Genomic DNA, 26,871 nt, shown 5'->3' with positions numbered 1-26,871 from the left:
CCCCAATACACAGCATACTGATAACATAAACATGACTCTCTTCCCTGCCCCACCCCAACTCCTCTCTCCCACAAACTGGCAAAACAAGCCAGATGCATTCATTTAAGAAATTAAGGCATTTCCTTTCACAGATTACTAGAGTAACCCAGAATTAAAGTGACAAAGGCATAGAACATGGCAGAAAGTCCATCTCTAAGACATGTGATTGTAATAAAATACAATTCTCATTATAAAAGTCAGTGTCCATTAAGGAGAAAGTTCTTTAAATTGAGTAAACATTATTTCTGCAACAAATTTTTATCTCAGTCTCTTGTGTACAAGCCCCTACACTGTTTCTTCATCGCATTTGTGCCATTGGTATTATCCGAAAAGACAAAGTCTCCAAAGTGTTCCTTGTAGCAATTAAAAAAAAAAGCATCAAGATTCTCCGTAGTTTCACAACTGTCATCACACGCTTTGAAACAACATATATGAGGTGGATTATATTGACAGTAAATATTAAGTTCCAATGCCTGGGGAGGGAACGTTTAATGTGAAAATTTACTGCTTTTGCTTACTCTAAGGCTGAAATTGTTGTACTGTAGCATTCTCAAAGCTCCATCTGTGTTTTCCCTCAAGACAGATCACTTGAACATGACAGAGACTTCCAAAATTTTTTTCTAGATCTTCTTTTATCACCCAGATATAAAGAGACTTTCAACATTTTAATGAATTTAACTACCGAAGACAAATAACAGATTGCACACCTGTATTCTGTCAAACGTCCTACTGAAAACACAGTAGTGCTTAACTGAAATATATAAATAAAACAAAACCTCCCAAACCCCATGAACTTCTTACATGAGGGAAACTTTAACCTACTTTGGAGGTCCTACTGCTTCCATCTCTGTCTCTAAACAATAACTGTTTGCAAAAATCATAGATATATAAAGATTATTAGGACGAATTTCTGGCCATGTTTAAATCAATCATTCGAAGAGGGAGAAAATTACACAAATTCACAGAATTCTGTAGGTATTCTAGAACATGAACACAATTTTAAATACTTAAATTGTATCCCATACAAATAACTAGTAGCAGAATCTTACCTTGATCAAATGGTTTACCCGGACTCCATGTACGAAAATAATCATCCTGGAGAACGAGAAACAACCTATATTTAGTAAAATGTAAGGAATCAATGTATACATGAAAAAATCACAGAATCATGAAAGACGGAAGATGTATACCAACCTCTACTTCCTAGAAAAGGCAAGCAGTAAAAACAAATGAGAAAAAGATTACAGTCGTCATAATGGGACAAATTACTCACATAGAATAAAACAGTGTAATTCAGAGGCCATTTGCTCTCATTAAGTAAAAATGCTATTCAATGTTACTTACTAGCATTTCAAATAGAAAAATTATTTTTTACAATACTTACACAGGTAATATTTCTAACATTGCTTTTAAAATGTTACAGTAGTTTTCCTGTACTTTAAGTTCTAAGATATTGAAAAACTTAATTACATTTTCCATTAATGATTTTTCAAAACCAAAGCTCCAAAGTCATCATCAATAAAATATAACTACATTTTAAATAATTATACATGACTTTTAGAAAAATAAATATTCTGCTATGTAGTTTTCAACTGTGTCAGTAAGATTGGTCATTAAGTCTAATTAACTCTATTTTCTACAAATAGTCTTACTAAACATAAAATATCCTCCTAATTATGTCATCAGCTGTATCAGACTGCAATTTCAAGGAGAAGAAACTTGAATTAAATAAATTGCTTTCAAGATTTTAAGAAATGTGATAATAAATCACAAATTCATAGCTAAGACATAAATAAATTGATCTGCATCCCTTAGATAATATGTGGAGCAGAAAAATTACTAGAATTATTTATTATTCTGTCTTCATTTAACTTGTTATTCTCTAGAACAAAACATTACAAAGACTGTACCCAACATTTTAATATCTGCAAAAATTAAGGTTCATGAACTGCAGTGGGTGCATTGTCACATCCAGCAGTTCCATCCCACTTGCTGAAAGATCACCAAGACCACGGTAAAGAAACTGCAATTTATATAAAAAAAAACCTGTACTGGGAAAACACAAGTCTCATACAGTTGTCAAAGACACATAATCACAACTTTAAAATGCTCAAGGATCAAGCATATCTTTACAGGAAAAAAACCACTCTTTGGGTTTTAATAGTTCCAACAGTTTTACCTTAAAGGGAGGAAAAAGTGGTTGCAGTCTAAACTGTATTTCATTGATGATGTTTTATTAGTAAAAATGTTTTTACAGGAATATGTGCTTTGGAAGAAGAAAAAAGAAATTAGCAGAATCTGGAAGTGCAGAACAGTACCATAGTTCTGTACCAATACTTACGTATTTCTTCACTTTGATGCTGCACAGATTAATAATCTATGAATTGGTGTATGGTATTTGCCTTTTATTTACTCTTTTTTGAAAGTAAATAAAAACAAACAGGCACATAAAATGTTGGGGTTTGGGTTTGTTTTGGTTTGTGTGTTGGTTTTTTTAATCATGCAAGAGAAGCAGAAATTACAATTGCGACAGTGTTTTCCAATTATATCCCTCCTAAGAGTAACTATGGAGATGTTATTCCTACAGTAGTGTTCTGAACAGGTTTCAGCCAGCTTTAATGCAATGCTGTTCTCTGAATGACACCACATTGGCAAAACTTTCAGTTCTTGATAAAAAATGAAAATGGTATTGTCTTTCCATTTCTACTAAATCAGTAATGTTCACCCACAATAAGCATATTCAGCCAATATGTGTATTATTAAAATGGTGAAAAGTTAGAATAACTAGAACATGACGCTATTAGAACAAGAGCGGTCATCCTGGGCGAGACCAATATCCCTTCTAAGCCAGAGCATCCTGCATTACGCTTAAGAAAGAATGTAGAAGTGGAGCTTGTGTAAATTACACATTCTCAAGTTGGCCTCAAACCATCTAGATGAGAAATCAATTCTTGTTCATCTCTACACTGCAGACTTACAGATCCCAAATATAACAACCCTCAGTCATTTCTAGAAGAGCCTTAGCTAACTTACTTCTGTCTACAGAACCACTCCATACCTTCTCTAGTTACCGTTCTCTGAATCTTTTCCAAGTCTATTTTTTTATATGGTATGACAAGAATTGTACAGAGCATTCAAGATGAAGCAGCACTACACATCTAAATGCAACACAATAACACTACTGATTTTTAATAGTTAATTTTTCAAATCACATGTTACTTAAAGAAAGTCCATTATTGGATACGTTAAAATCTGTATGTCCCTCTAAAACCAAAATAAACTGGTTAATTGATTCTCAGATTAAGTAAGGAAATTGCTTCAATAAATTGCAGTTCCACAATTTTACAAATATTCCTAAAGCTATGTAACCTATCACATGTCTAAGAACCTGGCTTTCTGTTACATTCAGACCTTTCCTGATCTTCAGTCAGTAAGACTTTGATTATTATAATGTCCAATATCCTCTTCAGAATATCATCAAGATGATAATATAATTTAGAAAGCCTCATTTTTCATAATTTTAAAATTAAAAAGAGAATGCACAAATATACAGTTTACAGTGAAGACTGAGCAGTGTCACAGCATCTCTATAAATGCAAAAGGCAATGCCTCAGGCAGGCCCTGTGACTTTGGATTTTATTGCTTGCCTTTGTCCTGAGCATGTTAAAGGGCAGGTTGCAAAAGTATACATTATAAAGTCACAAATTTGTCACAGCAACCATACCACTTTTCCAACATTTTCCAGCTAAAGGTATCCATACATTTTAAACAGAAAATTCATCCTTACTGCTCCACTTGAAACTATGCGAAATTTCAGTAATTCTTTCAAGTCTCTCACTGTCTGAAAGACACATAAGGCACTTGTAATAGCTATGTATGATGGATTTCAATGACTTTAATATCCATGCCTTAAAATCACGCATTTTTGAGCATTATGCTCACTCAGGGTCACAGTGACAAAATGTTTCTAAGAATTGAAGTTCATGCTATAAGTACATATCCACTTTGAGACTACTAAACACTTTTTGTGTTTCCTGAAAATTACTTACCTTAAAAAAATACCATGTATGTAGACTGAAAATCTGACAGCCTTAAGAAAATGATTTAAAATGACCAAAAGCAGCTTAATCAGAAAAGCTTTTTTAAAAAAAAAAAAGAAAAAAAAAAGAAAAAAAACCCACACCACATTATTTTGCCTCGAACACTTTTGCTGCTTCTTTGGACTTCTATATTCTTCTATATGAATTCTTCACTCCTCATTCTTAAAACGCAGTTGCTACATGAATTTTAAGAAATACACATTTAAGTACAGTAAAAGAGAAAGCTCACCGGAAAAAATCGTATCTGACAATGTAATTACATAGCAGAAGTTTTCACCTTTCAATAGAGATACAAAAATACGATCCTACTGATTTTCTTGTGTAGAACATTTGCTAGATGATTTTATTGATCTCTCCTCTGTAACATTTGCTGTAGATGCTGCCATATATTGTTGACATCACTTGAATTATTATCCAAGAAATCTATACTGCTAAAGGATATAACTATACTAAGTATACATGGTAGATGTGATGAGTCTGACTCAGAGAATGACAGCTGTCTAAAGTAAGGAGGGTGGTTTCCTCACAAATATTTTCAGACCAAGACTGACCTGAAAAAAAATGGATAAAGCAAATCCAGCCCTTGTTTCGTGTTCACATTTTACCTCTACTATGGGCTATGCATTAAAAACCTATATAACTAAAATCAAAACTGATTTATGTCAGAGTATCCATTGAAATTGAAGCATTTTTCTGATTTTGTAATTATCTTTATTTTATCCAAGTATAACTTACCGCTACAGCACAGGTTGTACAGCAGGGATATTATTAATTGTGCAACTTACAAACTACCAATTTAGGAAAAAGTCTAATAGGCACCTGTTCAATGTGAGGTACTGCTTCATATATAATGCCTTTTCAAGAAACAACATTTCTAACAGTTACCAAATCAGGAAAGCTACAAAGTTTCAATGCCAAACTAAATTCTGCCCACAAAAAATTCCACTCAAATTTTATACAACTTACTGTAATGAGAAGGGGGGGAAAACAAAAACAACAAAAAACATTTTACTGCTGGCCTCCCTATTCCTACATAGGGCTTGCTTTGTTTTTAATTGAAGAAGAGCTATATAATCCTATTTGTAGATGGACATGAAATCATATTTTCACAAAATCAGAAACAAAAGCCTCTCAGGCTTCACATGCTTCATAATATAACATAAAACCTACGGTATTAGATTTGGATTATTTCCTTGCTGCCATTAGCTATGAGACTATTTTGCTAGTTTTTATTTCAAGGAGTTCTTAATGGGTTTTATTCTATTCCATTTCTTGTATCTGCATCTCAAGTACATACATCTGCTTCTCATCTGATCGAAAGCTCTTTACCTCTTTTAGCCTAGTTCTTTGCTATTTGGTAGCTATGCTATTTTCAGACTCTGTTTAAACAAGCCAACAGTCCCACATCACAGTCCTCCACTTGCCTCAAGCTCAATTCTGCAACACACTTCAGCTCACCAAGTATCTCCCCATCATGTGTTTGCACCTCTCCAATAGCAAAGGTTTGACTCATCTGCACTAAACCTTCCCAGTGACTCCGTAACATTTATTTATATTCCAAGACTCACTGAAAGAGCTGTGGTAGGGTTGTCACCAGATACCTCTGTCCCAACATCTTTCCAGTGCTGGAAAAAGGAAGTTAGCATGAACAGTGTGTGGAAATCTTTTTTCCACTTATATCTTGCTCCAGGACCTTCAGCCCAATATCAGCAAGATTACCATTACCTAGCAGAGCCTTAAATTGCTGGTCACATGGAGAAGGGTTACAGCAATAAAAGGATGAGACACCATCAAAGCTTCCATCATATGGGAAATCTACAGCTCTTAAACACTGCAGTTTCCTGAAATAAGGGCCACAGGCAGCATACACAAAATAACAAGATGTTTTAGTTTCAGCTGGGAGAGAGTTCATTTTCTTCAGAGTAGCTAGTATAGGGCTGTGTTCTGGATTTGTGTTGGGAACGGCCTTGATAATAGAGGAATGTTTTCATTATTGCTGAGCAGTGCTTACACAGGGTCAAGACCTTTTCTGCTTCTCACCCCACCCCACCAGCAAGTGGACTGGGGGTACAACAAGAAGCTGGGAGGAGACACAGCTGGGACAGCTGACCCCAACTGTCCAAAGGGATATTCCATACCATGTGACATCATGCTCAGCATATAAAGCTGGGGGAAAAAGGAGGAAGGGAGGGATGTTCGGAGTTACAGCATTTTGTCTTCCCAAGTAACTGTTAGGTATTACGGAGCCCTGCTTTCCTGGAGATGACTGAACACCTGCCTGTCGATGGGAAGTAGCAAATTAATTGCTTGTTTTGCTTTGCTTGCATGCATGGATTTTGCTTTACCCATTAAGCTGTCTTTGCCTCAGCCCATGAGTTTTCTCACTTTTACTCTTCGGATTCTCTCTCTCATCCCACCAGGGTGGAAGGGGAAAGCAAGCAAGCAGCTGTGTGGTGCTTCATTGCCGGCTTTGGTTAAACCACAACAGTGAGATACTCCAACCACATCTAAGTAGGTTACTACCCTTAAACATAAACCATAACCAGGGAAGTATAAGCTGCACCATGAAAATGCATGATGGTTGTGTACGGGGAAATTCTTCAACCTGAAATCTGAGCCAGTCTGGAAACCTCATCCAGGATACAGACATGGTCTTCAGCAGCATGTGGATACCTGCCTGCCTATCAAACGCTGCTTTTCATCTCTGCTCATCTGCATAGACATCTAATCTATCACAAACCATGTGAGCATTCTGTTGTATAAATGTGGAGTGTTAGTTTAGCCAGTTAACTGCAGGATAGTGCAGTAAAGGGAATAAGGTAGCTACTACACTCCACGACACCATATTTACTATTGCAGCATCTTATGGGTCTCAGAACATCTGTTAGGGCAAGAAACCTGGACAGACCATGTGCTCTTGAATATATTTTTTTACCAATTGTCCCAGATGTATTCAATAGGGTGCTTAATCTGTAGGACAATATGCACACACCTTACATGAAAACACATAGCTAAGAACTTGCAGCAGAACTATTTCCAGGAGGGCAGGATCTGTTTGTCTAGCAAATTTTTTGGCTCTGCACTTTCTTCTCAGCAGCATCCACCTCTTCTTACAACCTCTTATGCTTCCCATGAAGCTGCCTTTGAGCATTCCTTTCCAACACTCCGAAGAAGCACAGAGCAGGAATCCTTCTTTAGTGAATCAATGTTTAAAGAAAAAACAATCAAGTTTATTACCTGGACCTAAGAAATCTAAAAAAAAAAACCAAAAAACCCTACAAAGTCTAGAAGATTTTTACAGGCTAGCACAGAAAGGTGACTACTGCCAGATTTGACTCCTTTTCCCCAGATTAAGTCTCCCACTAGAAATGTAATTAGTTTAGCCAAAGCCACCAGAAATAGTTCAGTGCATAAAGCACCACAGACACAGAATAAGGCAGTGGCCTTTTTTTTCACATCCAGTGCTTCTGGGAGTCAAGTAATCTTAAAGATCAGCTTAGTAAGTCAAAGAATCTATATGAGAAAACAAACTCCAAAATAATGAACTGCCACAAGAGGTAATACCAGAATTTCTCCTCTGGTAGTGAAAGTCCTAAACACCGGTAGATGAGATTGAGCCTTGCAGCAAAACTCCCTTCCTACTTGTTTGGCACCTTACCCCCTTGAGTGGGGTGCTGGAGTGACAGGTGAAAGGATGCTCTTTTGTTGTTCAGTGGCAGCCCCCAGGGAGGCTGATGTCACTTCCCCTGCTGCTCCAGCCTCCTGGGCCATGCCACACCCAAGGCCTGTATTCACAGGGCTGGCAAACCACAATTAGAATCAATAGCCGCTTCCAGCAACGCTGGCACTCAGCTCACCACACTCAGTGTTTATCCCACTCCCTTTGCTTCATGCTTCTAGTACTGTTGATGAGGCTGGGCTAAGAGCCACTACTTTTCAGCCCCCTCTTTCTGTTTCACAGATCTCATTCAGAAGATTTCTGCGGAGGATGTCTGTTTGGTACTAGCAGCATTACTAACAGCAGGTTTGAATAGTACAGTATTGAAATAATTTGCCGAGAAATACCAAATGCTCACTAGAGCTTATATTCAGAAATACTGAAAAACATTTTGAAAAGGAAGGAATTCATATCAAAGCACAAACACTATAAGCTTCTAAATCCCAGTAACATTTAAAATATTTTGTCTTTAAAAGTGCATCTCATATTTCTCATCATGAATTAAAATTAAAAAAAAAAAAAACAACAAAAACCAAACCACACATCTTTTCACTACAAACACATACAAAAAGCTGTAGTCTAACAGAGTTGAAGGCAGAAGTCCATCTGTGGGACATCCCTGTTCAGAAGGGTCACTGTTCAATTTCCTCAGATGCCTCTTCACTAATGCACAAGCCTCTGGCAACAAGGGCAAAACTTATTCCCTGACCTCTGCGTACAAAGCCACAGTGTGGAGAAGAACAGCCAAGAGTGGCAGAACAGTAACAAACTATACAGAGAGATGAGATCACATCTATAGGGCTGGAAGGAATTTACCTAAGTGTTTTGAAAGAGATGGCCAATATGATCGTGAAGCTATGGTTTGCATCTACAAAAAAATGGTGGACTGTATCACGGAGATCTCTGGGAACTGGGGAAAAAAAAAAAAGAGCTAGCATCTTAAAAAATAAAATGTAAGAAGGTAGATGCAGGGAATGACAGGTCAGGCAGCCTCACCTCAGTCTCTGAAGATCAATAGAAAATATCCTCTGAGTCCTTTTGCATGCACATGACAGAAAAGAATAAATACTCAGTACAGACCTGCCAACGATTTTCAGTGCTTTACCAGCGAGACCACCTTCTACATGAAATAACAGATTTGTGCACAAGTGGGGAATGGTGGGTGTAGCATAACTTCACTTTACTGAGGCTTTTGATATAATCTCCCAGTGCATTCATCTGTAAACTGAGGAAGTAAAAGCTATACTCAGTTAAAAAAACTGAACTCAGTTGTGGATTGAAAATTTATTACATTGGTAGTCAACAGCTTACCATCCAACTACTGTCCTACCAATGGCCAAAGCACCCAGAGTCAGTTCTGGGGGGTCATATTGTTTAATATCTTCAGTAACAACGTGGATAACACAGAGCATGCCATACACAATTGAACTACGGGGAGCAGATGACACAACAAATAGCAAAGGCTCAATCCAGAGCATGCTCAGTAACTTGAGGGTTTGCCCAGTGGAAAAATGAGCTTCAGTAAGAATTGGAAAGTCCTGAGCCTAGGAAGGAATATCTAGGAAGGGATGTGGGGTACAGGCCACAAAACAACTGACTCTCCTGAAAATGGCCTGGGAGTTACAGTGGACAGCAGGAGAATTTGAGCAAGCTGGATTTATTTAGTCTGGGAATGAGGAAGCTAATGGATGGTCGCCTGCAATCATCTGAAGGGCAATTGCCAGCTCTTGTCAGCAGTGCCAAATTATTTAAATGAGGTGCAAAGGTTACATATTGCAGCTTGGGAAGTTCAGGTTAGATATGAAGGAAAATTTCTTTACTAGGAGTATAGTGCAGCAGCAGAATAAGCTGCTCATGTTGATCATGGCATCTTTGCTCTTGGGGGTTCTCAAGATTTGACTGGAAACAATCCACAGCTGACCTTATCAATCCAGTGTTGCAATAGATCCAACTCTGAGTGGAGACTAGATTATAGGTTCCACAGGGGAACTTCCAACAAAGCTTTTATGAATCAGTGACTATTTACAGCATGTGAATACTCTTAACTCCAAATATTTGAAGAAAATGAACTATTGCTTTCTACTGCCCTTTTGCAATGTATTATTTTCTTTATTTACTTGTGTTTCCTGCTTGAATAATTGAAGTGGCATATGTGTATATGGCAGTTTCTAATACTGGGATGCAAGAAAAAAAATAGAAGTAACTGATGACTTAGGACAAAAGGAATAAGTAGATCAGGTGAGAAGCTTGGAGCACATCAAACAAAAAGAAGGCTTTGGAATAAGGTAAGTAAACAAAAGAGTCACAAAATAGTTTCTGGAAACCAAGATTTGGGAACACAGACATTAGGAGACAAATGGGTAGAACGGGACTGATAACCAGGCAGGAGTGAAGACAAAGCCAGGAGGCAGGAGTAGGCTGGAGCTGCCATATGCACGAAAATAAGAAATCAACATTAGTGACTGATTTTTTTGACCAGCCAGCTAGAAGGAGGTGGTATAAGAAGAAATGTGCATCTCAAGGTGACTGGATTAAGCCTAGACAAGAAGAGAAATCAAGAACAGTAGAGATACCAGTAGGACTGGTACAGGAAGAGGTTTGAAGAAATGTAAAGAAATAATTAAGCTGTGGAGGAAACAGGATTGAAAAAAAATCATAACCAAACGCGCTAACATTTTCTTTACAGCCTAGAAAGCAATCCTAAATTTCTGGGTCTTTATCTCTCAATATATACTGAAGTAAAGCACTATCTAACTGTTTCATCCACATCTTCCACAGAGAGAATGGTAACCTCTGTAGCCTAAGCAGCAGAGGTCAGCATAAAGCTGGATGAGAATGTTTTGTCACTGTACTGTATCAGATAATGACATTTTTGCTTTGCAGCAGAAAAAGTGGGGTGCTACTTTCAAGGGAGGCAAAATGGATCTTTGCTCTGAGACACTTCAATAGAAGAACCCTCCAGAACAGTATCTGATAAAGAAAAATACCAACCTCAAGCAGTTTATTCAGCTTAATGTATCAATTAAATTTACTGTAGCAACGCTTTACAACTTAGGAAACTGTTTTTTCAAACTACTGGCAAGTCAGCAATAACTGGGGAGGGGGGAGACCAGATGTAAGGGAACTCCATGAATATAGGGTCACTTTGACTGACACAGAGAGCCACAGAAATAAAATTCAGAGAAAAGACAGAATTTGGCATTTCTAAGTCTCCTTCATGTCAAACAATCTTCACAGTAGGACACAGCTAGTCATATATTTTTCAGTAGAAGGAAGGAAGTACCTTCCCACAGCACTAAAAACATGGCTGATGTACATTGCCATTATTCTTTATAATACGTATGCCTTTCAGAAAAGATCAGTCAAAGCTTTATTTCTTCATTTACAACTGAGTGAGAAAAGCTTATTCTTTCCTTAAAACATGCTGAAGACATCTATCATCCTTTAGAAGCATTAGTCTCACAAATCCTGACGCTAGGCTCTTGTTGAGTGAAGAATAAAACCAAAACAATTTGAGATAAATCACCAGTAAGTATCAGAACAGTCACTGGAGGTATCAATTTTTATAGTATTTGAAGCTCTGCAGGTTAAAAAAAAAAAAAAAGGTGGATAGTAGACTGGCTCAAAGGCCTACTTGGCCCAGATGTGATGAATAAAAATTTGAAGAAAAAAATGTCCTTCTGCTTCAAATGTTGCACTATTTCACAAATTACTGGAGTTCATATAACTTGTCTGCCTCCCCCCACCTTTTTTTTATAATGCGGCTATGAAAATTGTCGTATTGTGTTTAGGACAGAAGCCCTGAAAAACACAAAGGACACATGGAGGGCACAAAGACAGAAACCGTACAGCTTTTAAGGGTCTACTTAGTGTTTAAGAATGGTATTTGCAAAGGTCTTGGTCCTTACTCAAGTTCTAGAAAATGTTTTTTCAACCATATCTGAGGACAGCAAGAGGAAAGAAAAGTGCTATTCATCAGCTTTCTTTCAGGAAGCTGAAAGTATTTTTAACGTGTCAAGGAGAAAAAACTGGAATCAGTTATGGAACAGATATTATATTTTTGCTGCTGTTTCTTTTGTTTGTTTGTTTGTTTTTCAGTCTGGAGAATATTTATTACAAAGACAACCATGAGGTCTGCCACATCATGCCACTTCCATGGTCAGGATTTTGGTATGTTTCTCCCAACAGGTAGTCTCTTACGACAAGGCTCAGAACAATGTTCTGGTCTACCTCTCATTGCCATGGCAACAGAGAAGACCCTAGTATAAAAACAGTCCAAAATGGAAGAAATTAAGGAATAGAAAAGATTATGAGAGAGGCATTACAGCATCATTATTACAAAGCATTAAGAACAGAAGTGGAAGGAAAATCACATGTCTACTATTGCAACATCACATGTCTATTGCAACATAATAGAAGGAAGCAGTTAAAATGATTGCTCTCAGTTTAAGAAGAGTGCTGCACAGATTTTTAAGTAAAACAAAGCTATGCTGACAGAATTAGGACCTGTTCTTATATTTGTAGGATTTATTTTTTTGTGAGAAAAATATCCCTTTTAAACAAGCTGAGGACTTCTAAAAATCAACAAATACCTGAACTTCGAATCTGTGAAGACATAAGCTGCACTTCAGAATCTGTAACTAAACCAGTAATAGAGAGATCCATTCAATGTTCTTTGTAAATATTAACACTGGATGTTTATTTTTACATATATTTATTATAGTCAAGTCTAGGTAGCTTGTACCAGATGGAGAGGAAAAAAAAAACACTGCAAATTGGGTAGATCCACAGACAGTAAAGACAGTAAAAATAGAAAAATGCATATTGTCAAAATATTATGAAACATCTATATACATATAAATCAATTTGTTCATAAATTCAAACATTATACAACTACACCCTGGTAGATATTATTTTTTTAAAGCTATTCATAATGTAAGCAAACTACTCTGATTTAAGATGGGATTCAAGATTTCTCAAGAGTTATGTCGTAAATTTATCAATAAAAAGCATCAAGTTCAATGCATTTTTATGCCCTCTTGCTCCACTACAGTGGCCCTATTGCAATTATGGAACTTACAGATATGGTCAGTAATATATCATCTTAAAACATCATATGAATCAGCAAACCTCATGAATATATAATTCCAAGTTAAATACTGAAGAAAAAGCAGTCATGACAATTGCCTGTGAAAAAAAGTATCGACACTTAACATACACTGTCTTTTTATTGCCATTGTATTTCATCATTTTTGTACAACTGAACAATGAATAATACACAAAGAAATGCTGTATCTTCTGGCACATGCCATTAACATGTTTTATTGATGCTGTTGGGCAAGAATAGGTTTGTACAATGTATAAGGGAACATAATTAAATGCTCATGGAAGTTCCTAGATAAAAGCTTAAGAAGGTAGTTTTTTAATCAACAGAAAAGATAAGGAAAAAAAAGCATTATGTGCAAGTATACTGTGAATTTTGGTGAGATAACTGAACTCATTCCAACAAGACCATCAAATACCTGACAAAAAATTACGGTCACTGATACTGGCTTAGTGGATAGCTGGATTTTAGCGGTTAACACAACTTTATAATCCTTAAACTATCTCATTCCAGTTATTGAGAAATGTTGACTCAGGTATTCTACAGGCCCTGACTCTGATATGTCTTGTTTGAACTACAAACACCTTCTCCAAGTTTTTAGGGAAACCATTTTGTCTTCTACCAAATAACTAGTAAGAAAGTACCCAATCTAGCAGATGAGATAACTGATACACGTCATTATCATTTTTACTTTTGCCACTATCCTTGCCCAGGTCCCAGCAGTGCTTCCATTGTGGGTAATAAATTAAAAACAAGTAAGCATTGTTTGAAAATTTCTTCTTTGCAATGTTTTACACCTCTCTGCAGAACTTACAAAGCAAAGGCTTGTGTCTCACCCATCCTGTTTGGACCTGTGAAATCTGAGGTGAAACTGTTCTACCCTGTCTGCAGACCACTGCACATCCTTAGATGCTAGGGCAGAGCTCACATCCTTACCCAAGTGCCAAAATGAGTGAATTCCACTTCAATATCCCAGAAGTTGATATATGCATTCAAAACGTAACTGAACAGTATTAGTTTCTCTAGACAAGTACATACCTAAAGTAGAATGGTAAGCTGTGTCCAAGTCCTACATGAAATAAGGTGCCATACTTAAGGGCAAACCAAGTTACAGTGTCATCCTTTATATTACTTCTTCTCCCTTTAACTGAGCTTAGAAATCACAAGTCACAAATCTGACTACATAACATGAAACCAATGCTGAGTGCTGATACAGAGATTTCCAGAACATAAACATTTCTTTCACTGTCAGCAAATGCTGCTTTTTCTTGAAGACAGAAAAATATCAACACTGAGAGAACTAACCAGAGAGTCGTGATTCAAAATGCAGAAAGGAAACCCATTTCAATTACTTTCACTTGGAATATTATTGCTATCTTGACCCTGTAAGGGAAAAGCTCATTTACTTAAAACACAGCAGTTTGTGTCTCATGAATTTACATAGCCTGTCACTAAGTTGTGAGGAATTTGCAGATCTAGGAGTAAAGTGTGCAAAATACATTACATGTCTGGATGAATGACTTGAGTAGGTTCATACATCTGCCTTTGGTCAATCTTCCATAGAAATAGAGGTAGACACATTAATTTTCGTAATGACTGGCCACAGACAAAATAACAAAGCATTAGACTGAAAATATTATTAGTACACATAAAACCATTAGATACTTTAAGTGAGAAATACTACTAATATATGGAAGTGTTCAAAACTTCACCACAGGAGTGAGGAAAGATGTTAGGAATTACCTTTTATGCTGTCAGCTTGCAAAGCAATTTTCCACATAAGCAGTTTTTAGCTACAAAATCTGTAACTGCAAAAAGATCCTGCAAGCTTCCTTTGGATGTGCTGGGAAAGGCTTAAACCAGTTTCCTGTACCTTTTGTGGCTTCCTTCTACAGCCATTCCATATCTTTACTAAAATCTTTTGCTCCATCAGTTTGGCACAAACCCAGAAGTGAATGACAGATAACACAGGAAATAATGGGATGGGAAATGTACTTTTCTTTCCTCAACTCAGAATCGGTTTTATATGTGTGTGTGTATATATATTTATATTGGTGAGAGATAAATATGTAAACATTTTTCGATATTAAACAATAAACATTTAAATATATATTGTTGATGCATATGTATTTTCCCCAACTCAGAAGTAATTAGACCTAGCTCTGCTGGTACTTTTGACTTTTTCAAAACAAGCTATTGACCATCACGTCATAATCCCATATCTATTCTCAGACCAGTATTATCAATATTTTTACCTCTACTTTTTTGCTTTTTCTGGAAGTACTCTTTAACTGCATCTGCATGTACATATATACAGAACTACAGCGCATAAAAGTTTGCTTGTATATTTTAAAAGTGATATCTTAATTTCCAGCAAAATTACTACAGTGTAATATTTAACAAGAGAGCAAGAATTATTATAAGACAATATCTGTACTAAAACTTCAGCTTACGTTTCACGTTTAGACAAAACAAAAATGCTGAACTGGAATGTTTTTCAACTTAATTGCTTTAGCTGTTTCAGAAGATCGAATATGCTGCTATTGCTATCATTTAAAAAATATTAACAAAAATTTAAAAGCTTCCTCAGAAACTGTTTTGTCAGTATCTATTCACAAGGAACAACCTGTTTTCCTTGATGGAACCTAATCAGAATTTCCTGTTGGGTTCATGTATGGATTTAATTATAAAATAAAGCATTCCCAGAGACAAGGAACAGTGTTCTTTGCTCTAATGAAATGAAGAAAGATACAGCATTCTCCAATACAAAGAAAAAAAAAGTCATCAGTTAAACATTCTGAACATACTGATAACCATAGAACAGAATGAAAAAGGCCATCTTCTCAGTTCTAATCAAGTATTAGAGCCCAGACTGAAGGGTAATCAAAAGGAAGAGCCAATTTTGCTGGAATGGAGTATCTGCAATTTGTAGTCAATGGCAGCTTGTCAATAATCCACAAGGTTGATAGTTACAGTCCAGAAAGAAACAGGTTCACAGAGGAATATTTAAAAGACTAGTTGAAGTGGTTTAGTGTTGAGAAATTAGAATTTATTTTGCAGCAGCAGCACTCAGATCAAGGCCATATACCATTATATTGGTTATTTCTCAAAAATCAGAACACCTTGGCTCTGTGTATGTGAAAGTACTGCCTTGAAGGTTGTTGTTTGGGGTTTCTTGTCTGCCTTAGCTAGACTGAGGAAAGTTGACAGACAAAAAATATGCAGCAGCTGAAATTACAAAAAAATAAATACTTGGCAGTAATTGAACTCTTCTTTAAAAAAATAAACGAGCTTTGCAGGCAGTAGTCTCAGCTTTGCCATTTTAACTATCAAAAATGTCTTGTGTGTTTGTGCTTATAGGGAAGAATTAGTTGTTCCTTTTAAGGTTTCTCCCTCCCTGACCAGTGGGACAAAAATCACTAGTAATGAATAATACTTATACATAAGGCTGCAAGGCTCAAGTAAGCTAGAAGATCTTGTACTCTGAGAATGAAGCAGAAAAAATGACATACACATTTTTTCTTCTAAATCTGAGCCACTCATAGTGTCATATGTATTTCATAAGCATAGGACTAAATTCTGAACAGTCACTGCACAACTATTTTCTTCAGGGCTGGAAAGTAATTTTTTTCTCTGAGAAGCAGAATAGTGTTATCAAAACAAAAAAAGCCAGAACAGGAAGGAACAGATTCCATGCAGTCAGTCATGAAACAAGTTTTAACATGGTGAGCAAAAATCATATTCATTCAATAATGTCTACTGTTCCCAAATGATCCAGAACACTGAACACATCAAGGGGAAGGAGTGCCCTACACAGGCTGAAAAAATGGGCTAAAGCCTATGTCTAAGTCAATAATTGGAGTAAGCATTAAGATCTCCCAAAAGCCTATTCCCTCCAATCATTTATACTGTTAAGTCCACCAGCTCAAAGCCTGAGTTCTTTTGAATTCTCATAGGAGAGCAAGGCTGCCTCCAAAGCACACAACTCTGCGCTGTACTTAGGAACTGGCCTCAACACCTAGATCTCAAGCATAAAGCTCCTGAGTTACTATTTGTTTCTACTGCGAAACAGTAAACACAAGCAGGCAGCAAAGAAGGCAAAACAAAACAGAACTCTCTTGCTTCCTTCCCTCTGCAAGCATTCTCTTATGATTCTCTGAAAACCAGCTAGAGCATTCTTCTAATACTCACAGCAGTCAGTTCTGGACAGAAAAAGAAGCTAGAGCCAACTTTGTGTCTTCAACATTCTGGTTTAGACTTATCACAGACAACTAAGACTGTATCACAGGACAATATTTCACACTCAAGGAACTTGATTATCACTGATTAGATACATCTGAAAAACTAAGTACACTTATGTGCTTATGACAGTTAAAAAGCAACACAGCCAACTTGATAGTGAAAAAGCCTGCAGTTCCCATTTGTTAAGCAATTTCAATGTTGTATCAGTGATGTTGCCATAATTAAAAAAAAAGTTGTTACTAAAGCATTACATCTGTAACATCTTTAAGTATCTATAAATCAACACATAGATATGTCTTCTAATAGAGTATTACTTTTGTAGATTGAAATAATCACTGAACCTAGAAGGAGGCTACACACATGACTAGGCTGTGTTAATGAACACTAGTTCCATTATCAGAAAACCAGAACTTGAAGGCTGTCAAATAAAAACAGGAGATTGTAACAGGGCCCCCAAAAGAACAGGAAGATAATACCATAGGACTTCAAAGTACAAGCACAGAATGATATCAAAGAATACAGAATCAAATAAAAACTCACCGGGTACTGATTACTAAAGAAATTCAAAGCAAGAGCTGAGTAGAACTGGTTTTAGAAGGAAAGTTGATCATGTATAGAATTACCCATGACTGACACAGGCTGAGACGTCTTCTGATAGCGAGTAACAATTAGTTGCACTGGCACCAGACTTCAGAACTGGGAATGCAAAAGTGGTCATGGATGTGTAGCAGTACATGGCAGAACATTACCATTTAAGTGAAATATGTATCCCAAATGCTTATAAAAGTATCCCATTCTTGAAGCTTGGTTGCAATTTGGATGCAACACATTAAAATGTTATTCAATTTCTCCTAAAGTTTGAATTATAGCCTTTACATGACCTCAGCAGTGTGCATCCTAACTATTCAGTTCATGTTCTTACTATAATTTCTAAATTATGCTTAGCAAGTTAAGAATTTGCACAATATTTAGAGTAATGTACACCTGTAACACACATAACTAGCACTTTATCAAGACCAACTGAAGTCATTCAAGCCTCTGATGTTTTCATTCAGCATCCTTTTATAGATATGGCATTAACCTGCAGAAAAGAGATGCTACCTTGATTTAAAGCCCTATTTAACTGTACCACTGAAACAATAGTTACAGCCATAACAAAAGAAAAAAATCCACCTCCTAACCAGCTGAGGTACTGTGATACAAAACTGTGCAGGAATTAAATGACAGTATTTCATGTTGATTACACTTTTGCATATACTGGCAACTTAAAGAAAATCCAAAACAAGTCTTACCAAGCCTATATAATGTAAGCATCAATCATGTCCAAGAAATATAACAATTATAAAAAGGAAAAATCAAAATGGTAATGAAGGTTTTGATATAGTACACGTGTGATTCCAAAACCCTACACTAAATATGTGAGCGTGCATTTGTGTGTGTGTGTGTACATATAATCTCCTGAATTATTAAAGACTTTTTTAAATGAAAGATCTCCTTTGAGGGTGTGGGTTATTTTTTACTATAAACCAAACTCTTAGACAACAAAAAGGCACACGTTTTCTATGTCTAATAGCAGTGAGTTATGAGGCTGGCATCTTCATGAAGATTTTACTTTTAAAATGGTGCTCAAAGAGCAGCACTGGTTGGGCAGAAGTGAGGGTGGAGGGAGAAACTTCTAAGTTTTCTTCAGTCTACTACCTTTAACATCAAGTGAGTAGGTAACATGCGATTTGCTTATTGGAGCCAGCTTCTAAGCCAGCCTGCAGCTTCAATGCTTTATTTGGACCTGTACTATATAAAGTAATTCTACTTCTATTTAAGGGTAGTTGTAAGAGGCATGATACATGTTATGGGCTATCCAACTGCCAGAGACAAAAGAAGTCTTTTGATAAGGTGGGATTCCTTGGGACCAAACAGGCTTTCAGCTGCCTTTTTAGCAGCATTAACAACTTCCTTCAAGACAGTGTTTGCTAGCTTCTGTTACTTGTGAGTTCCTGAGCCACCTGTAGTGCTGGGGAAGCCAGAGAAACTGGATTGAGGGTCAGTCTTCAAATGAAAACTACATGGGAACAAGGTGGAGAACATGCAATTGTGGCAAAGGACTGCTTTTGCAGCACAAAATGTTGAGGGGCAGATTAGTAGACTGAAATTTGGAGAGAACAGTGGAACTCCTCAGACGTAAGCTTAGTGGTATTCCTCACAACCCCAAGACTCAGTAATTTTTTATCCCTCATTGAAATCTAGGGTAGCTTATATTCACATAGGAGACAGAAGAATTTTTTTTATTATTTCATACATTTTTATATATAAGGGTATGTGTGTTTATACACACAATGTAGTTATAAATAAAGTTAACTGTCATCCAGTCCCACTTCAGTTTTGATGTTATTACTTAGTGAATACAGTTAGCACCCTTTTCCTTGAGAATGTGTGATCACCCAGATGATTCCCCCCCACCCCGACCCTGCTTTCCAAAGCTGCACTTTGCTCACTTTCCCAATATTCCCTGCAGCTGCAATAAGCTAACCTTCAAATGTCAGGTACAAAAGACTTCATCGGAACGAAAACATGCACATTGTAAAGTTTGAAAGTAGTAAAACATCACTGTTTATTTTAGTACCTTCTGGGCAAGGTATTTACAAGGTTGATAAAACTTTTCTCAAGTATTACATCACTTGTAATTTTTTATGTATGTTTAGCTCTATATTAATCACTTTTTAAATTGTATCTTTTCATGCACAACAGATATTCTACTGGTTGAGGTATTATGAGAGTTGAGTTGCTTTAATCTCTAAAAACCATAGCAGGTGCATCACTAGATTTCGAACTACTCTGAAAATACAATCACAATTATGCATCTACAATTAAGGAATGTAAATAAGGTGTCAAACAGTTTAAAAATCAATAATAGAACAAGTACACAGGCAAGAATAAATAATGTTGGTAGGAAGAAAAGAGGTATGTTCTAAATAAGCCAGTCATCCATTTTGATTTGTGGGATACCAAAAAATTCCCACACTTCTTGCCAACGCTGGCGAAGTACAAACTGGAAAACACAATAGATAAAGCACATACAGATTTCAGGGTGGTATGTTATTTAGTAGAGTAATAGTAATGTATCGTGTGGCTTGGGAAAAAAAACATTTCAGCAAGTGATACATACTTGAACTGGGTTCCATTATTAGATACATTTGGAAAAGACCAGCTGCCTCACAGAATATAAATAGTTACTCCATATATGAAAGAGGAATTTCACAGGTATGTCTCAGTCTGTTTGCCTACAAAAAAAAACAAGTCAGGGTTCATTTCTTAGAAAAATATTTGCAAGCCTGTGTCTGCTGTGCTTAACAAGAAATTTAGGCTTTAATCAATCTCCTTAGGGTATGTACTCCACAACTACAGACTTCTTCCCAAGAACGTGCCACTCTTTGTAACAAGAACCAGTAAGGTTTGGGCTCATTCAACCTATATTTGAAGTGAAAATTAAGCCTGAAATTCATAATACCACTAATTATTTCACCTACTCTGAACTTTTGCCTAATCAAATGCAATGTTTTCTTTCCAAGTGCTGTATTCATTAACAGAGATTAATATAGTACTATGATACTTTTGAGATAAATCAGCAGATTCTTCCTTCTCAAGCTTTCTGATGTTCCAATTTCTCAAACGCTAGTTCTACCATGACCCTAATTGAAGTGATTACACCTGTCCTGTGACTTTTTTCTCCTCCTTGCAAATATTAAATAAAAAAAGTTGACAACACTGTACACTCTAATTATTTTTTTCCCTTGACAAAAGCTATGCTAATATGGAGTTAACACAAGAGAGTCAACAATTTCGACACAATAAATAAAAAAGTTCAACACAATAAAATGCATTATGTTGATACCAGATCTATAAACATGACAAGAACTTTCGACTGAATCCTACTGATGCAGAAGCAACTAAAGATTTATGAAACCTTGATAGCCTAAATAAAAATAAAGCAATTTTAAAGACATTCCAGATACTTTCCTCCCTAACTCCACCCACCATGCCAGTGTTGTGGAGAGTTAAGTTTGTTCGGATATCCTAACCGTGTCTGAAAAATTCCTCTTTATAGACAACAAATGTCACTAAAAATAAAATAAGAAATTATCACCTGAAGTAAATATTGCCTATGATACTTTGTACCCTAACCTATTAAGATGTATTATAACTCTATTATTAAATATTAACCTTCATAGAATACTTACCAAGGAAATCCTGATATGTTACACAAACACCAAGCGGTCAGAACACCCTACCTACTGTGCATGGGAGAAGCCAAAAAATAGCTGAAACACAGTGGCCTTCCTCTGTTTTTCAAATGGCAGGTGTAGGTTTATTAACAGCAGAGGCAGCAGAATAACAACAAGCTCAGAGAGGTTTAGCCTCCTCTATTAATATTTCCAGGTGTGGGGAAACTCTAGCCCGGGAATGGCTAGCAGAAAGAGGGCATTGAAGTAGAAGGACAGGCTCCAGGTCGGAAGCGACCTTGGGCCCAGCTGTTGGTCAACAGAAGAATGTGAGGCCAGCTGGTGTTTTACAAAGGAGTGTGAGCCCAGCTGTTGCTGATCGGTACAAGAATGTGAGAAGCAAGTAACTGCTAATTGCAAGGCTGAACACAAGAGATAAGCATGGGAGGAGTTGGCATTTACCTCCCAGCCAATGATGAGCTGCGCTTTTGCAATATGTATGTGCTAATTAACGAATGGTATAAAAGATGTTTGCTGATTGCCAATAAACGAGACTTGATGATCATCATCGGATGGTGCCTGTCTCCCGCTGGTTTTCCGTCAAATGGTGACCCCGACGTGATACCACGGACGGTCCAGCGTAGGGTTCGGGTCCTGCAAGCAGAGGGACGGCAAAACAGACAGCGCAGCTGGTCTGCGTGCCCTGGGCGACCACATAGGTGGGCTCAGCCGATACGTGCTGCCGAGACCTTGGGAGCTGCAACGGCGCCGACGAGCACAACGCAGAGGCAAGCAGCATATGATTTTTTTACATCCCTCTTAGAAAGGCGTAGCATTAAGGGTATAGATCTACGCAAAGAACTACCGTTGCTCATAAGCTGGGGATGCGAGAAGGGACACTTTAGTAACCCACACCTGAAAAGGATTATTTCGGATACAGCAGCGAGAGACGGAGATGCACTGGCAGACAGCGGCCAGGGGGCAAAGAGGAGTTGATTTATGCATCATTTTTGATACGTCCCGACCCTCCGGCCTGGATCCAACCTCGGGATTCAAGAGGGGATCCGCTTTCCGCAGTTGAAGCTAACCCATGAGCGAGAGCCGTACAAAGACGCTGATTTTCCTCACATCGGGCGATGGAGGTCGAGGTAGCTTTCAAATTATTAAAGCGCTTTTTAGAAAAGCGGGGAGTAAGACAGTTAAAAGACTTGTCAGGATTAGTTGCAGTGGGTAAAGCGAAAGGGTTTTTTAAAGAACCGGAGTCGATTTTTGAAGTAGAGGAGTGGGGAGCCTATGGTGATTGTTTGTGGGATTTGGTGATAGATGACGATAAGACAGCGGAAAAGTTAATGAAACCTTGGCGGGAAGTGATTAACTGTATGAAAAAATATAAAACTGAAAAAAGATTAGCAACAGCCGCCTCTGATCGGCTAGACAACTGTGACCCCAATGCTGGAAAGATTGGAATTGGCTTAGACAATCTCTCTCCTCCCTTCTCGGGGATCCCAGTTGTCGTACCTCGAAAACCCCTTATTCCCCCCCCTCCCACCCCTGATAAATCTACATCTGTAGAAACTAGCGGAGGAGGAATAAGCTTGGGAAAGGGAGGTGAAGATATTGAAAATTTATGTGATGTAGTCTCTCCGGTGGAGGAAAATAAGCCGAGCACGTCTAGTCACCGTTCTGTGCCTGCTGTGCGTAGCCAGGTTGACTGGCGAAAAATCGGGTTAGAGGCATTACAGAACGGGGACCTAGAGACCGCCGATTTGTTAGCTCAGGCTTTCCCTGTCATCTATCAACCGGACCCTGCTAACAATCAAAATTTATTAGCACACCATAATTCTCTTGATTGGAAAATTTTTATGAAGGGCCCATTGCTGCGTCAATGTGTTATGGAAAACTCCAACCATGCTACTAAAAGCATTTTAATTACACTTCCCCTAGACGCAGGCATCGAGGTGATGCTTGAACGCATGAGTCGGGTACCTCCCGGCCCCCGAGCTATGTTAGTTGAAGCATTGAGGGAAGTTGGGCAGGGAATGATACGCGTTCAGCAACAAGTTTGTGCCGCTCTCGCCCCATTGGGTCCAGCCAAAAACTTTCAACAGTAACCAAAGAGGGTCACTGCCACATGGACTTTCCCAATCCCACTGACATGGCTCACAGAAGAGACAGTATGGGTCGGGCAGTGACCGCTCAAACGGGAAAGTCTACAACAAGCCCGTATATTAATAAAACAACAATTAGATCAAGGACATCTCAGGCTGTTACATGATCTACGGGCAGTAAATCAGCAAATGCAAGCGATGGGGGCTTTACAGCCTAGCCTTCCAAATCCAGCCATGCTACCAACTGACTGGCATTTACTAATTATCGACTTAAAGGACTGCTTTTTTACTACAAAGCTGCATCCTCAGGATACCCAGTGGTTTGCATTTACATTACCAGCAATCAACAGAGAGGGTCCTGACTTACGCTTCGAATGGACAGTATTGCCACAAGGCATGCAGAATAGCCCTACTCTGTGTCAACTCTTCGTAGATGCTGCATTGAAAGAAGTGAGGCAGCAATGGCCGGACACTATAATTTACCATTACATGGATGACATCTTGTTTGCGCAAGTACAACCTTTCTCAGCACAGCAAGAATTATATTTACAGCAACAGCTCCAGCTATACGACCTAGTAATAGCAGCAGAGAAGGTTCAACGTTCACCGGTATGGAAATACCTTGGGTGGCGCATCAGTGACTCTCAGTTTTTCGCCCAATGTTAAAGGGCACTGACCCTGCCGCGCCGGTCCGACCGACTGCTGAACAACACACTATGATACAACATCTTAGCTCTGAGATCGTCCAGAGAGCAGTAGACCGCCTGGACCCCGATCTCCCCATCGATCTCACCATACTCCATGGTTCTACTCACATTTTGGGTGCACTTACTCAGTGCAAAAAGAAAAAGGGGAAGATAAGGGTGTTGGAATGGCAAAAGTTTTGTTTGTGCAAAAGTTTTGTTTGTATTAAATCACTTATGCCTATTTGCAGAACACGATAACCCTCCTGCGTGGGTGCATGGAAATGACGATAGGAAAGAGTCAAGACAGGCAGTAATGGTGAAGTATCGAGACCCTTCCACTGGTCTATGGCAAGGGCCCGTAGAAGTCAAGTATTTTGGTCGAGGTTACATGTGTGTGCTTACCCCCACAGGTCTGAGGTGGATACCCAGTAGGTGGGTAAAGGCTATGCCTAGTGAACAGAAGAACAAAATCTGCGAAGTAGACGGTGAAGACATATGACTACACCGGTAGAGGTAGACAGGATACGGATAGTGTCCCCAATGCAATAAGTGCCGACCCTGGGCACTAAGAGAGTGTCATAACTGTTAATAGCGCAGGTGGGTAAAAACCCATCGAGCTAGGAGGTGGTGTGACAGTTGCTACTATCACCACTTACAGACACATAAGGTTTTAATCATCACAGGCCACGAGGTAGAGGGTTCTAGACGATACACCTGAAATATGGGAAGTAACACCAAGGCACTGGGAAAAGACAAAGAAAAAATGTACACGAGAGTAGTCCCATTAGTCATCGTAAGTATCGTGATAAGAATCACCGAGGGCATATACATACCGCCCCAGCCCAAACAGAATGTATGGGTTACCCTGGCAAATCTAATAGGCCAAGATTCCATCTGCCTATCATTGTCATCACCAGGAAATCCCTTCTCCACCTGTTTGGTTGGAGTGCCAGTTGATAATTGGACGCTAGTGATACTACAAAATACACCACACTTAGGGAGCCTTTGTGATACTCCCCAGAATTGTGTGAATAATTGGGACAGTTGGGCAGTCCATCGCCCTCAAACTAATCTTGAGCCACAAGAGCTTGAGCTATTGGGTTCTTTGTCAATGGATGCTTGTTTATATTTTAATTACACGGGAAAGAACCAGTTTCCTTCTTGGTCTGTGAATGCTACCCTAAGTATATATAAAAATGCTACTGCTTGGTGTAACTATACCTCTGTAAATATATCACGCTCTAACAATATGCCTATTGCGCTACCTGCAGGTTTGTTTTTAATTTGTGGAGATCGGGCTTGGCCTGGCATCCCGTCACATATAAAGGGAGGGCCTTGCTCTATAGGTCGCCTAACGTTTCTTACCCCTAACACATCAATGATTTATCAACATCATAGAAAGATGAGAAGCGAAAGGAGCACTCATAATTTTGAGGATAACTGTGACTCTACAGCTGAATTTTGGAATCCTACAAAGATCATAGCTGTTTCCTTCTTGGCTCCTGGAGTTGGTGTTGCTCAAAGCCTCACGACATTAAACAAGCTAGGGTGTTGGCTAGCTAAGCAAACAAATGCCACATCAAAGGCGTTATCTGACTTATTACTAGATGTAGACTCTGTAAGACAGGATGATCCATGGCATTGGTTTAACAGCTTGTTTAATGGATGGGGCATTGGCAATGCGATCAAGAGTATTTTGAAGATGGGATTAATAATATTTATACTGTTTATTATTATATTAATGTGTGTCCCTTGTATATCGCAATGTATGCAACAAATGATGGAAAGAAGTATGAGTGCCGTGTTCCTTTCTCAAGGAAAAAAAGAAAAAGGGGGAAATGTGGGGAAACTCTAGCCCGGGAATGGCTAGCAGAAAGAGGGCATTGAAGTAGAAGGACAGGCTCCAGGTCGGAAGCGACCTTGGGCCCAGCTGTTGGTCAACAGAAGAATGTGAGGCCAGCTGGTGTTTTACAAAGGAGTGTGAGCCCAGCTGTTGCTGATCGGTACAAGAATGTGAGAAGCAAGTAACTGCTAATTGCAAGGCTGAACACAAGAGATAAGCATGGGAGGAGTTGGCATTTACCTCCCAGCCAATGATGAGCTGCGCTTTTGCAATATGTATGTGCTAATTAACGAATGGTATAAAAGATGTTTGCTGATTGCCAATAAACGAGACTTGATGATCATCATCGGATGGTGCCTGTCTCCCGCTGGTTTTCCGTCATCCAGGTATAGTACGCAATCTTTGCATACTATACCATGACACACTTGCTTTCCCCTCCTGCCCATTCACTTCCAGAGCAGCTGACCTAGCCCCAGTTCTAGTCCAAATGCTAGGGAATAGCCCTAAGGAAGTTTCTGTAAGTCAGCCCCTACAGTACCCTTCTCCTAGGCATGTAAATGTGCTAGATATCCTTTCCGCACTTCCATTATTCTGCTTATTTATATACATCTTACCTTTATTTCCTTTTCCTAGCTTGCTCAACTGTCTCTTTCTCCTATATGTATATGAAAATCCTACCCTTACATTCATCCTTAACCTTTCTATTGAGCAGAGGTGATAATATGTACAAAAACACACTTTGGTACTGTATACTTTTTATGACTTTTTAATCACTAAATGTTATCTGTCAAATCTGCTGCATAAGAATAGTCGT

The 26,871-nt window shown here is 38.3% G+C and overlaps 1 protein-coding gene across 1 annotated transcript in view; it reads right to left on the bottom strand.

The window, feature by feature from the left end:
* SPOCK3 (SPARC (osteonectin), cwcv and kazal like domains proteoglycan 3) overlaps nt 1–26,871 on the bottom strand; it is a 229,735-nt gene that overhangs the window by 137,016 nt on the left and 65,848 nt on the right. Inside the window, exon 3 of the mRNA XM_064449758.1 lies at nt 1,089–1,134. Coding sequence (XP_064305828.1) covers nt 1,089–1,134 — 46 coding nt within the window. The remainder of the gene's footprint in view (nt 1–1,088; nt 1,135–26,871) is intronic.

This window comes from Phalacrocorax carbo, chromosome 4 (genome assembly GCF_963921805.1).
Source record: "Phalacrocorax carbo chromosome 4, bPhaCar2.1, whole genome shotgun sequence".
Lineage (NCBI taxonomy): Eukaryota > Metazoa > Chordata > Aves > Suliformes > Phalacrocoracidae > Phalacrocorax > Phalacrocorax carbo.
This window is presented reverse-complemented; position numbering and strand designations above follow the sequence as displayed.